At 43.2% G+C, this 14055-nt stretch overlaps 1 protein-coding gene and 1 long non-coding RNA gene across 4 annotated transcripts in view; both read left to right on the top strand.

Annotated features, from left to right (window-relative positions):
* The window catches only part of KIAA0586 (KIAA0586 ortholog), a 66775-nt gene extending 57827 nt beyond the window's left edge, over positions 1 to 8948 (top strand). For all 3 annotated transcript variants that reach the window (XM_035328175.1, XM_035328176.1, XM_035328174.1), the window contains one exon: positions 8595 to 8948. In XM_035328175.1, coding sequence (XP_035184066.1) covers positions 8595 to 8740 — 146 coding nt within the window. In that variant the 3' untranslated portion in view covers positions 8741 to 8948. The remainder of the gene's footprint in view (positions 1 to 8594) is intronic.
* Positions 8949 to 11390: 2442 nt separating this feature from the next.
* Positions 11391 to 13534, top strand: LOC118168076. Its single transcript, XR_004751345.1, has 3 exons — positions 11391 to 11901; positions 11986 to 12087; positions 13027 to 13534. It is a non-coding gene; the product is annotated as an uncharacterized LOC118168076 (long non-coding RNA).
* Positions 13535 to 14055: the final 521 nt, after the last annotated feature.

Here is a 14055-nt window from a genome sequence, read left to right as displayed (position 1 = left end):
TGGGCAGAGTGGAAATCTGCAAGAGGCACGGTGCTGCTGGGGGCATCTGCAGTGTTTTCCCTGCTTCTTACAACCGCTAGCAGAGATGGAAGGGTGTCATTAAAAATAGGTAGTAAAGTACATGAAGGAGTTAAGGAGTATGCTAAATAGGCTGCATAGCTGTAGAGCAGCGTGTTTCTGCACCTCAAGGACTTTATCAATTTAGAGCTATTTGTGAGTTCTTTTATAGAATCAGAATGGCTTGGGTTGGAAGGGACCTTAAAGATCATCTAGTTCCAACCCCAACCAGTCAGATTCAAGGGATTTTGAGCTATAGAAAAATGATTTACCTCCTTAGGCTTCCTAGAATTGCTTATTCCCAATACATCTTTCAAAGTTAATTGATGGGCCTAAATGGTAAGATCTTCAGTGCCCATCTTCTGGTGTTTAACAAACGGCTTAAAAGGAGGTCTTTTAACTTTGACTTTGTCAACATGCTTGCTAGAAATGTGTGTGTGGAGATGCTGTAGTGTTTATTGAAATAAATCACCAACAAATGCTAACTGTATAGGGCTGGGTTGGTTCTGCCTTGCTTTGCTTTGTTTTCCTGGGGAGGAGGAACAATCTTTTTAAAAGGTGCAATTGCACAACCTGATTAATTGCGCTGTAGGTATAGGCTTTTTAATAAGCCAGATTTTTGTAAGGGTAGCACAGTAATGGCAATCTGTTTCCATCTGGAGAATCCTATGACTTGGAAAGTGAAAATCACCAAAACAAATGCATGAGGTCGTGTGAATGTTCAAATGTTCAGGATAGAGAACCACAATGAGATGAAGTGATCATCTAGGAAAAAAAAAAAAAAAAAAAAGGTTGTTATTTGAACAGGTTTTTGTTCTGAGTATACGTCTTTTATAAATTTTTATGACAAGGATGCATTTAGTGACTTCAGTACGCGTGGAGAATGACTTGCAGTGATGAAATTCAGCCCTGCAGCAGTGCCTGAGGGGCTGTGTGGTACCGAAAGTTCTCTCTTTTCTTCCTGATGTCCATCCCAGAGCCTGCATTGTGACCTGGGTGTGCATTGCTGCCGTGGCTGCAGGGAATGTAACCTCCTGCCCAGGAAATCCTCTTTTCTGTGAGAGAGGGCTCCCATCACATCACATCAAGGGCTCCCATCACGTTTCAAGTGACAGAAAGCAGCTTGCGCCTTCTCCCACATTCACCGAAAGTTGTTCTCTTACATTCCTAACAATTTTTTTAATAGTCACGTAGCTGAGGAGTTAATGGAGTGTGCCATGTTTAGTAAGCACACGCAGTGCAAACACCACTGCGGAGAACATGCTCGGTCTTGACCTGCGACGTAGGGAACACGTCTGATAAGCAGGGATCGTCATTTGCCTTGAACACACATCCCAAGTGCAGGGACACCGCACGTCAAAGGCTGCGTGAGAGCCATCCTAGTGCTGGTAACCTCATGCGTGGGCCAAACTGATCTGAACAAAAAATTCTGAGGCAGAAACAGACTCTGGAGTAACCCAAAATGTGTTCTGGCCACTATGCGAACCTATAAGGGAACTTTATTTACTTAGGGAATTCCCTCCCTGGGACACCCATCGTTCATTATCCTGGAAGATGCTCATTTTCAAACCCACTGCAGCCCTGATTTACGGTGAAACATGATTGCATTTGTTTGTTCAGCTCCAGTTGCACGTGTAAATTACTGCTTAATTATTTTAAAATAAAAACAAGACGTGTAACTTCTAAGAATTAAATAGGTGCTTTGGTTTTTTCCCTTGCCACTCCCCATGTAGGCTCTGAATGCTATTATGTCTAGCGCTGTGGTATGATGTAGATAAGCTGGAGGCAGTACTGCTGGCAGTATTACTGCAATTAATATGTAAAGATAGGAGGTCTCAGGGGAGCCAGGCCTACTGCTAGGACTGTAGTGAATGATTCTGCATCCTGAGGGAGGTCTGCCTAAGTTCGTTTTTACAATTTGCTCTGCATTCCTGCTCTCGATCATATAAGTCCGTTTTCTTTTGGGCTTCTTTAATTTGCTTCACCACCTGGCATTAAAATGTCTTTTGAATCCCCTAACATGAAGGTGTGAATAGATGGAGCTAAATATATCAGTTGTATGTAACCATAATTTAAAATTGCCTGTTACATTTTGAAGAAAATTTAAAAAAAAATTATAGGAGTTATTGGTCTTTAATTATCACTTGTCAGATTTTCCCAATCCCACCAGCTGTTACCTAGGTTCTCTTGTGGATTTAGAGACTGCTTCCCCCCCCCAGCCTTGCACAAGCTGCGTGTTTTCCTAGTGTTTTTTTTCAGACTCAGGCTCCTTCTCCTGTTCCTTCATTGTCTCTTTTACTTTTGAATGATTATAATTTTTGCATACCTGCTGCTTCAAGGTTTACTGCAGCCCCCTCCTCTCCTTCTTTCACAAGAAAATGGTTGCGATCAAGAAGTAGCAAGGCTAAAAAGTTCCAAAATGATGATTTGTTTCCAGCCACTTGCACGTTCAAAAAACCACAGGCTTCCATACGGACCATTGAAGCTGACTTTTAGTATTTCTTCTTCGTATTAATAATTGTTGTAGCTATATGGAAAGATCGTTACACAGCTTTTGGAAGTGGTTTGCTGGGAAACAACAGCAAGAGATATGGCTGGGGAACCTCATTGTTCAACAATGAGATATTCTGCAGAGCAAACTATGCCAGATCTCAGGGAGTAGTGGAGATTTTAGTCACCAAAAGGAAATGTTTATTTAGTAAACTCTGCAATCTCATTCCTAGATGTTTTTGGAGCTGCTTTCTGTCTGCCCTTCCCTACCGGTCTCTTGCAACTGTATTAGGATTTTGAAAAATCTGGTTCTAGTTTATTTTATGTATTTCTAGTTTTTGTTCTGTTTAGTGTTGCTGGTGGTGGGAATATAACATGTTTTGGAAAACCACTGAACCTTGAACTCAGACTTGAGAGGAGGAAAAATCATTTTCAAGTATTCTGCTTTGAAATATTTGTTAGCTGCTTAGCCTGGGTCCCACCCTCCTTTACCGACTCGGGATCTGATTTATTTTCTTTTCAGCAATGTTTATGGCTAGGATATACATTACGGCTTAAACAAACAAACAAACAAAAGAAAAGTGTGTGTGTGTGTGCGTGTTTATTCTCTGTGTGTTAGTACACACGGTTTCTGTAAGTACATTACACCATGTGAAGATGGAATTTGCCAAGTTTAGGTCAGAACTTCGACTGAACTCATACTATATATTTTTCTGTCTCCTCTGGTGGCTGTAGCCCACTTACGGGGTTTATGAGTTGGCTGAAGCCTCTGAGAATGAAACTGTGTTTTTTCAGCTCAAGCAGTCGACTCGTGCTTTTAGATCCAGACATTTTTGGCTCCGGCCCTACAGATGTCAGTCCATTTTTGTAGAATAACTGATGGGTTTGAATTGTAAATCTATCCCTTTCATGTAACTCAGCCCTGGAAATTTGGCCTAAGTTTGCCTAGAGTCTTTCCTGTTTGTCATGAAACTGGTTAAGCTGGGGATAGGCTGTTTGGGGGACAGAGAACAGAGTTGCCTGCCCTTGCAGAGCATCTTGTGCTCTTGCTTTTTGTGTTCCCGTCCTAGTGGGAGCCAGCGGTCTGACCTGCAGCCGAGGGCCATGTGCTGAGCGATGTGCTTACACAACAAAAACAGAGTCCCTGCCCTTAAAAAGCACACGTGCTTAAACATTTTCGCTTCATTTCTGGCAGAGCTGAGGAAGGACATCTCCATAATAACATAAATATGCATATGACTTCAAGGTGGAAGCGGGCCAGGGCTGGAAGAGCGGAGGACCTTTCGTGTCTAATGAATGGAGAATAATTTTGTCCAAACGCCTGGGTTATTTGAGAAACTGTTGATGGTCGTGCTCATTTCTGAGAATGTTGCATTCTTTGCCATCTTGAGGCCGTGTGAGCGGTCCCTTACCGTACCAGGTTTCAACTGTGTAAGCCATTAAATTCCAGAAGCCCTGAATTATGTAGCCAATATACAGGGTCTAGCTAGACGTGAGTCTGGACTGGAAATACTGCTTATAATTAGTAACATGACAGACACTGGAGTGTATTTTCTCTTTCACTTTAGCCTTCGGAATTGCTGACATCAAAATATGGCTGTTTCTTATCAATATACGTCAGCCCAGCAAGTCTGGAATAATTTGGATTTTGCAGAAGATCCTGCTTCTTGTGTTGATATACCTGTACGAGCAGGTACGAAAATGAGTGTGTCGGTGGGGGTTTTTGCTACCCCACAGAAATCCATGGAGAAATAGATTGGGGACACTTTGGTGTCCCCCATACGTATCTCACATCTTTAATTACAGGGAAGAGGTGCAGATAAAATGTTTCTACAGGTAGTGGTTCAGTTATCTTTGGACTCGTAGATATTCTTCTTATCAGTCATTACCATAAAGAATTTCTGACAACTGTGTTTCCTTGCTGATGGTCTTTGCAACTATATCACAGATGTAGAACTATTTTTTGTAGGGAAAGAGCAAAATGGGGGAATGACAGGAAAAAAAAAATATTAAGGCACTTCATTGGAGGTTTTAAGATGCTGAATTACAGATCTGCAGGTGCTCTGCTGTCCCTGAACACTTGAGAGAATGCCATCTGGAGGAAGTTATTTGTCGGGACAGGACACCATTTGAAACTTTGAAGTCGGTAATAAACAAAGTGAAGCAGCTGGAAGCTGGCAGAAGAAGAAACAAGCCATTGAGATTACCCCGCGCTGTTAAAGGAATGAGAGTGCTGCATTCATGTTGGCTTTTTCATATGCTTGGAAGTTTATTCTTGCTCTAGAAGTTAGCTGCTTCAGTTTTTACATCAGATAGAGAGTAGAGGGAGGGTTTTGGAGGGTGATGGTTGTTTATAAATTTCAGGAAGTCATATGCAGGTAATTACAGTAATTACAGCTCTGGTTTTATACTGAAACAATAACCTGGGCCCTGGTCCTCCCTATTCATTGTCTGTGAAGATAGCACTCATCGTCTATGAGATAAGGGTCTGCTTTGCCTCCCGACAGATCAGAATTGGAAGTTTTATTTAACACGTGGACACCGACCTTAAGGAGTTAAAGCACATGGTTTTTATTTGGCTTAAAAGTTAGACTTGTTTAGTCTTTTTATTTTGCCAAATAGAAAAATTTAAAAAGAAAGACTTAAACATTTTTCTTTGTTCTTATTGTTGCCATATGGTATTGGTAACCAAGCCTCCCTTCAGTGTGTTTCAGTTCCTTTCCCATTTGGCACACATTCACAGTGCACTTGCACATAGCATGCTCGCTGTGTGACGGTACGTCGTAGAGGAAAAACTCCCTTCACAGGTCACCGGATGGTTGACACACCATTAATTTTTATGTTTCTGTTAAACAAAGATCTGGAAATTTAGTACCGTACACGAGTCTGTTATAGATTGCCGAGCCCGGGACAAATCCCTAATCTGAAACCTGACCTTTTCCATTCGAGGGTCACCAAGATGTTTCCAGTCACCGCTGAGTTTCCACCAGCCGAAGACCCTCACACACTCAGGAGGGGTGTTGGTTTTCACAGTTTATACGAATGTATCCTATTAGATGGTGACGGTGGATTTGGAGGAATGGAGGGCACCTTAGGTCCCGCGTTCCACTTATTGGATTTTAACAAGGAAAATTTTTGTAACTACACCGACGTACGTGATTACAAAATTGTAGTGAGTACTTCCAGAGCTTCCAAAGAGGAAAACGCTGTGAAGATTACCTGTTGTCCTGCCTTGCCTTGCTTTGTAAGTGGAGGAATTTTCCATGTGATTTGATGGCGTATCAGGAGATTATAACCATTGCTATTTGCATATTTGCGGCTGTGAAAAGTTCAGTGTGTAAGAGGAAACCAGCTTCGTATTGGTTATGAGCTGTTCTCTGATAGGGGGAAAAATAAAATGGAGTATCACAGTGTTAAAGGAGGGGCTGGCCAAAGGCTGTACAAACTATCGCTGATGTACAGCCAAAGCCCACTATAGACATCAGTACGTATGCATGCTTAAAAACGTATACGAAAGATAAATACAAGCATTTAAACGTGTGCTAGTGTTTGTGTATTTATTCACAGAGACATCTCTTTGTATATATGGAAGTGTTTTTTAAAACGTTTGCACTGCACATGCCAGAGGCTTGATTAAGTGAGAAGTGACGATGATAAAGTGCACATGAAAGTAACGTAATAGTTGCATCTTGGAGCCCACGTAGAGTGTAGGACTAGCAGCTTTCTGTCCTGGAAAGTTACAGTCATGGAGTAGAGTCTGTTGAGTAGCTGAAATGGGATACCCATCATTTTTTATAGTTAAAGTGCTGAAAGGTGTGTATTTTCTGCATGTATCTAACAAAGTCAAAGACTTCAGATTTCTTCCTTTAGAAAAAGGGAAGTGTTTACTCTGGGTATTTTTTTAAGCTTATCTTTAAGGGTATTTGGATAACTTGGGACCTGGTGGTTTTTCAGTTGAGCACGTAGATGGAAATATTCTGTTGATTTCTCTGTCCCTTTAGCATTTTATATCTATCATAAAATGGAACTATACTACATCTGTAAAATAGACTAGAGGACGTGTTAAGAAGAATGTTTACTGATATGATATGGTCTTTCAGCACCCCAGAATCAAATGCTCGTGAAGTTCCTACTGAGCCTTGGGATAAGGAGATATTCTTCTTATTCCTCCCCCCCCGCCCCCTTTTTTTTTCCATAAACCTGAAAACAGCTGTTGAAACAATGACCTCATGGAATGTGACATGACTGTGGAAATTATGAACAAAGTCAAGCTTTGAAAGCATCAAACTCCATGTAGCATCGGAGGGTTGCTTTAGCGTCTAGGATGATTTACAGAGCTTCCTTGGGCATTACACATTCACATCTTTTACTGTGTGTCAGCTTCACGTCTGACCAAATAAACCCTTTGCATTTCTTCTGTTCCCGTTCTGAATAACCTATTTTTGTCATCCAAGCGTGGTTACAGACTAAGCTCATGGAATGACTTCTGGAAAAGCAAAACACATATGTTCCTTGCACATCTTTGGGGTGTTACCGTAAATGTGCTTTTGAGTAACGTTCAGAAGATGCTGAGTTCCTTCTTACTGCCCATGTGTTAATTTGCTCGGGCCCATGCCAACACAAACTCTGGGGAGGGTTCCAGGCTGGTAATGAAGAAGGCAGTCCAGAAAGCGAGGGTAGGCAGGGAAACTGTGGACGTTGCTTCTCGCAAAGTGCGTACATCGCCGGGGCAGGGAGGTGACGTGGTGGCTCCCAGGGGACACCAAAAAATACTCTGGTGCTCCTGCTACCTCGGCAGAGCCTCCCTGTGCCTTGGCTGGCACAGGGTGCTCCATGGACTGGCTTTACCATCTTTGGCTTCATTCGTGTTTGACTTCCTAGGCTGTTGGCGGCTGCTCGAGCATGAAAAACACCCAAAGAAACTTTATTTTTGCAGTGGGGTTTTGTTGTTTTAATTAGTCATTTGAAGCGTGCTTTGCTACAAGTCAGATGAAAGCCGATTACTACTACAGTGACAGAGTAGATAATTAACTGGGGTGAATGAACTTTTTTTCATTGAGAAAATAGTGTTTTAATTACCTAGCCTGTCATAGAGGAAGGGAGAATTGTTATAGCTTATTGGAATAAGAACAAACACCAGGAGAGCCTTTGCTGTTGAACACAGACTGATGTATGTTTTGCCTGTAGCTGCTGCATTTAAAATAAATATCCCAAGGACACCTGAAATCTCCAAATATTCTTTCTGTAGCTCTGTGAATGCTATGCTATTCATCCAGTGCCATTTTTCCTGCCCTGCTTCGTACTGTTTCTGTAGCCTGATCTATGTCTTGCTCCTTCAGCCCCACGGGTTGATGCACCTTGTCTCCTTCCTGTGGCTAAACGTAGGAGCTTTTGCCCATCACCCTTCTGCCTTCCCACCTCTGGCGTCCTCCATAAGCTGTCAGGGAAATGGGTTGGAGCTGGGAAAAGCTAAAACAGCTTCTAACTTGTGTTTTGGGCAGCTGAAGCACTCACAGGGTGTTTTTCTTCATGGGACTTGTAGCCAATAGCTGCAACCATAATGGCTTTGCTTTTTAGGATTGTATAAAGCGATGTGGTATTGAACAGCCTTACTGTTTTCTGAGGTTTGATGCAAACAGACATACACATATTGATGGATTTTAGAGATGCTGTTAGGGTCTGCAGATCTCATTTGTTTTGTTTTGTTATGTTTTCCTGTGGGAAGCAGGATGTGTGTTTGAAGTGTTCTGTGCCTACTGGAGATTATGTATGTATAAATGCGTGTGTGTACATACGATGTATGTGTATGTTAATACAGCGCATTCTGTGTATGTCCAGAGACTCATCCCTTTATTCTCTGATAAAGAGAACTGAGGTGGCTGAACTAGCACATTCTGAAATGCCCCAAACCTGCGGGCAGCGAGGTGTCTGTCTCTCTGTATTTCCCTGAAGTGATGCAATACAGAGATGACTCCAGTAAAGTTGTAGCTGCTGTAGACTGCAAATAATTTGGTTTTGTTCTGCTCTTTTTTTTTTTTTTTTCCTAGGAGAAGATGTTGTCCCACATTTCAATTCACACGTTTCTGCAGCAAAGGTGTCGGTGAAGCTGCCTTCCATGAATACAGATAACCAAGCACAAAGTATGAGCAGCATACATGGGGATTCGGATTCTTCAGGGACAGATACATTTTAAAGCTTGACAGGCACTGTCTGAAGGTTTTGTTCGGTACGTTTGTCTGCCTGGTGTGATAGTCTGGATGTTTCATCACAATACTGGTGTCTCAGTACTGCTTATTTTCTACTGTTTTTCTTACAATTTTGTAACGATTATGGTTGTAAATTTAGGCAGTGCCTCTGCTTGTGAATATATCAAATATTTTTAAGCAAATAAAATAATTTTTTGGAATCATTGTGCTAAGTCAATGATCATGAAGGTCATTTAAATATTTATTGTATATACAAATGACTGTGGAAGGGATCAGTATTAAAATCCATGGCAAAGGTCTCACTCAGTGATGGGGAAAAAAATGGTTGGCTCAATACAGTGTCAGTATTATTGAAATGTGGAGCCAGAGGAAAATATATGCAAAATCAAATTCTGCAAGAAAATTGTTTCTGGATACTTTCAGAGCTTGTTCATCCTTAGAAGACTGCTCTCACAAGATAGTAATTCAAAAAGTGTATGTAAAAGAGACCTTAGGGTTCATGTTGTTACTGCGAGACACTTCTATTTGTAACAACTGCAGGGGTTTTTCAGCGTTTTGATAGTTATTTCCCTGGAGATGATTTGTCTCGTCCTTGTTGAAACAAGTCTGAATGGAGAAAGTTATTTGTTTACATTCATTTTATGTAAATTCCTCCTTCTCCTGGGACAGAGCTACTTGGTAGTCTCAGCCCTTCGGAAGCCCGCTGATCTGTAGTCAGAGCTGCCACGTCGTGATTAGCAGCAGCGCTGCCACCACCAAGGGACCGCTCAGTTTGCTCACAGCAATGTGGCCAGTCCTGCAGTGGGGAGAAAGGTAAGATTGCCTGCCCCAAGCAGCATCTAACTGAATCAAAAAAGTGGGATTCAGATGTGTCCCAGCAGGAAAAAGAGGTAAGGAGCTTTTCTCCAGGCAGGACAAACAGCTTTTGCTCTGTTCCTTGTCCAGCCTGAGCTTTTCATGGGGTGTCCGGAAAATCAAGGACGCTGTGACACTTTCAAAGACATGGGACATGCAGGCAGCTCTCAAAAGCTAGGGAAAAATACTCCTTTTTGGTTGACTTGCACCTTGTTGTGACACTGGAGCATATAACTTCATCTGCACAGCTTCGCTGCGTCGCTTAATGGGAGGTGCTTTGTTGTTGCAGATAGTCATAACCGTGAGCAATTCCCATTACTCTTATTTTATGGAGCCTGCACTGATTTCATCTCCCTGTAACTGAGAAAGATTAAAAGTTCCCGTCGGTTGTATTTTGATCTCATTGACACGAGGTTCGGTTGATTTGCTGCAGAATCTGCAAGGGTAAATGGAAAAAGAGAGAGCTTCGAGCGTTCAAGGTCAGTAATATCTAGAGGATTCAATTCCAGAGGAGGTCTCTTGAGCACGTTATAGAGTTGTGTTCTTGTCTGTCTTGACAGACATGAAAATAGCAGATTCGGGTTGGGGGGAAAAGCGTGGCAGGCTTCATGCAAAATGCAACAGCGCTTTAAAAAAAGCAAAGGTACAACTGTGACAGCATTACTAGGAGCTGGCTTCCACCATGCAGTGTCACGAACGTGTTGTCTGGGGGTAAAGCTGCTTCTGGACGTCCCCCCACTGTCGGGGTGCTCACACCGCTGGCTGGGGAGCTGGGCCTTGACACGATCGATGCTCTGAATGGCAGCTGTTTTTGGGAGGGTGGGGATGTCCTTTATCCTGCGTCAGTTTGCTTCAGCACAGCATCAAGGAGCTGCACTGGAGCTACTGATAACGAAATGCAGTGGCGAGGGGGGAAGAGTCTTAAACCAGCTTCCCGGCAAGAGAAAAACCTTTATGAAACTACGCTCCAAGTGCTCTATTAATCTGCCAGGCGTTTTAGGATGCTCATACATAATTTAAGTTCCCTTTGTTGCAGCGTAAACAGCAAATGAGCCCAGAGCTGTAGGATCAGGACAGCACTTTGCTAAACAAAGTTGAGAAACAGAATCGAGAGCAGGCAGACAGCTGCCAAACGGGGTGAGACGAGAGATGGCAGATGGATGGACACACGGCGAGGAGAGTGCACGAGGAGGTGATGGGACAGTCCTGGCCGGTGAGGGAGGCAGTTTTCATACCAAGAAAACAACTGTGAGGTTTTACTGTCTGCAATGTTGAGCATCATATTTTTTTAATTAAATTAATTAATTAATTCTCTTACTTTTCCTCTTCCTGGGGACAGGAAAGTCAAAGGTACTTTAGGTCAAATGTATTTTCATTGACAGAATCACAGACTCACAGGGTGGGTTGGGTTGGCAGGGACCTCACAGCCCATCTAATCCCAGCCCCTGCCATGGGCACAACCCCTGCCCCCAGCCCAGGCTGCCCCCAGCCCCATCCAGCCTGGCCTTGGGCACTGCCAGGGATGGGGCAGCCACAGCTCCTCAGGGCAGCCTGCGCCAGGGCCTCACCGCCCTCAGTAAAGAATTTCTTCCCAATATCTAATCTATACCTACCTTTTTTTTTAGTTCAAAACCCTCACTCCTTGTCCTGTCACTCCACCTCCTGACAAGTCCCTCCCCAGCTTTCCCTTAGCCCCCTTTAGGTACTGGAAGGAGTAGAGCCATGTGGAAAGGAGCTGTGTTTTTAAGCAAATATGTCAGAAAAGGTCCAGTGAAGACCATTTTCAATTGGTTTTGAAAATTACATCTGGACTTATGCTCTATTCCACCTCGGCATGACTGATGGGTGGTTTTGGAAGCCTCTGGATGCCTGGCGGTGTGATTCAGGTGGTGCTGGTGGGGATTACGCTGTGGGATGTCCGAATTTCTCACCCCACTGCAACCTCCACTTACCCCTCAAAGAGAATTGTGAGGGTGGAGGAAGTGCAGAGTATTTGCTTTTCTTTCCCCCAAACATACCCCAAACAAAGTATCCTGCCACATAAACATAAGGGGACCTCTGTAAATCCGGCACCCAGCTCACAGCTCATGTTACAAGTCAGTTTTTATAATCCTAGGAACAAGCTCAAGGCTGTGTGGGGGGGTTGGGATTTTGCTTTGTTTTTAATCAGCCTCTCCATTTTTTCCTTTGAAATGGGAAAAAAAAAAATCTTCTAGAAATTTATCTATTTCTTACTTTTGGATTCAGTCTTGTATTTCAGATTCCTGTAAATAGTTTTCCGGAGTTTGAAATGGTAAGCACATGTTCGGTGCGCGCAGCCAAGCTGCGATAAGGAATTCATCTGTCTGCGTCTCCAAGTTCCATTTTGTTTCCACAGCTTTTGTGATTGAAAATGCACATTTCTCATGGGCACTCACAGAACTGAAACAGCGTGATTTGCAAGCTTGCTAAATGGATTTCTTCCAAGCAAGTCATTGGGGTATGTCATCAAAGCTTAACGGCATCAAATAGAATTCCATCCAGGAAAAGTATTAAAACCCCACCTCTGTACGGCTCTATTTTTCAGCAGTGGAGAGGTGGGGGGAGGAGGTCGTTGCTCTATTTCAGGATTGTAGCGTGGAAACCAAAACCCTGGCTTTATTTTTTGGTTCAGCTGAATTCCTGGTGAAGGTGGCCGGAGTGTGACACTAGGAAGGCACCAGGACAAGGGTGTTTGCTCACGGATGGGACTCGCGCATTATGAAAGTGCAAAACTGAAATGTCCGAAGCATTATTTGCTGACCATCGTTTTCTGATTTTGGTAAATAAAATCTGGCAGCTTGGAAATGAGGGGCTCAAAATCTGATTCTGGTGAAGTAAAATCTGGCAGTTTGGAAGGGAGGTGCTCGGAATCCAATTTCTTTCCCCTCCTCTCCCACACACCTAAGAAAAAAAGAGATGCCATATGATAAGGGCAGCAGAAATAAAGTGACTGATCCACAGGGACAGCACGCAGCTCCTGGCACAGGCAGGAGCCCCTTGGGACAGGACTTCAGCCATGAGCTGTTTTTTGGCTTGTCTGGTGCCAGCATCACCCCTCCTCTACCCAGCTGAGTAACCTTGTATTTCAGAATAGGAAGCAGAGCATTTCATGTGCACGATTAATCTCATCTGAATTGTGGGAAATTGGATAAAGTTAAGTTTTTATTACTGCTGCACACCTTCATAGCTCAGGGATGGAAGTTGTCAAAATAAGCTGCTGAAAACATGTGCTGACCTTCCAAGGTGCTTTTGCAGATCAATACAGGATAACATTTCTGTCCTGACTTGGTACAGATGTAAGTGCCAACCTTCTCCCCGTGAATTAAGCACTCACATGTTTAAAATTACACATGTGCAAAAAATTGCTGGATCTCACTCTGAAATGTATCCGTTTCAGAGCGGGAACCCTGCAGCTATTTAACAGCTCGCTGTTAACACTAGACACAAGATTTTAAGACAGAAGGGCAAGAAGGTTGCATCCTACTGAACTGATACGACATGAGAAGTTCATCCTTTCTGTACAAATCCAACAGGGTTCTCTAAGTGGACTGAGAGCTACTTTGTGAGTTTGTAGTATTTGTACTGGCCAGCTGTACTGTACATGTTCCTATGGGTTTCTCCTTTTTTTATCCCTTTCTTCTGCTGCACTCCTGATTTAAATATGTGTGTTTCAGAGGTTGTCTCTAAAATATTCATTGTTAATGATTGTGTGTTGATGGCTCCCCCACCTTCCAGGACTAGGCTGTGATTTTGCTTCGTGGTCCCGCAGGTGTGACCGTATCATTTACCCAACCCGATGCTGAAGCATCTTTGAGCCACACCATTGCATGTCTTAGCGTTCTCTTGTTTCTATGAGGACCAGTGGTACAGTTACGTATGAAATGATTAGATAATGCCAGGAAGAATTCTGGACACTTCTTTATAACTTCTTCAGCCAGACCAGGCTCTTCTCTGCTTCTCCAGGGTTGTCCTTTTGACATCTCAGTCCAGGAGCAGGTGAGAGAGCAGCAACAGATGCTTTTGTCAGAATTCCCTAAGAAAAAAAATGAAATCTCACTGCACTCATGTGCCTGGTTATGCAGAAGCCATAACAATGCCATGCCCCTGGGATGGCAATAGTACAAACCCACAATTCCGTGTCCATGTGTACAGCTTTTGTTATATCTTGGGATGTCACCCCCAAGGCCCATAGGTCTTTTGGTCTGACGGGTCCTGTGCTGAAGCTGTTGAGAAGGGATACGTGAAGCTCTGGAAATGGCTTAAACCAAGAGCCAGTGGGCTTCTCGCCTTCGTAGTTCCCATTGCAGGACTCAGGATTAGGGCAGTTTTCAAAAAATAGTTGGGAAAAAGGGAAATGCAAAGATCTTTGAATAGTTGAGTGGGTGCTGAGCAAAGAATTCATGCGAAACCTGAAGCCAGGGCCAAC

Source organism: Oxyura jamaicensis, chromosome 5 (assembly GCF_011077185.1).
Source record: "Oxyura jamaicensis isolate SHBP4307 breed ruddy duck chromosome 5, BPBGC_Ojam_1.0, whole genome shotgun sequence".
Taxonomy (NCBI): domain Eukaryota; kingdom Metazoa; phylum Chordata; class Aves; order Anseriformes; family Anatidae; genus Oxyura; species Oxyura jamaicensis.
This window is presented reverse-complemented; position numbering and strand designations above follow the sequence as displayed.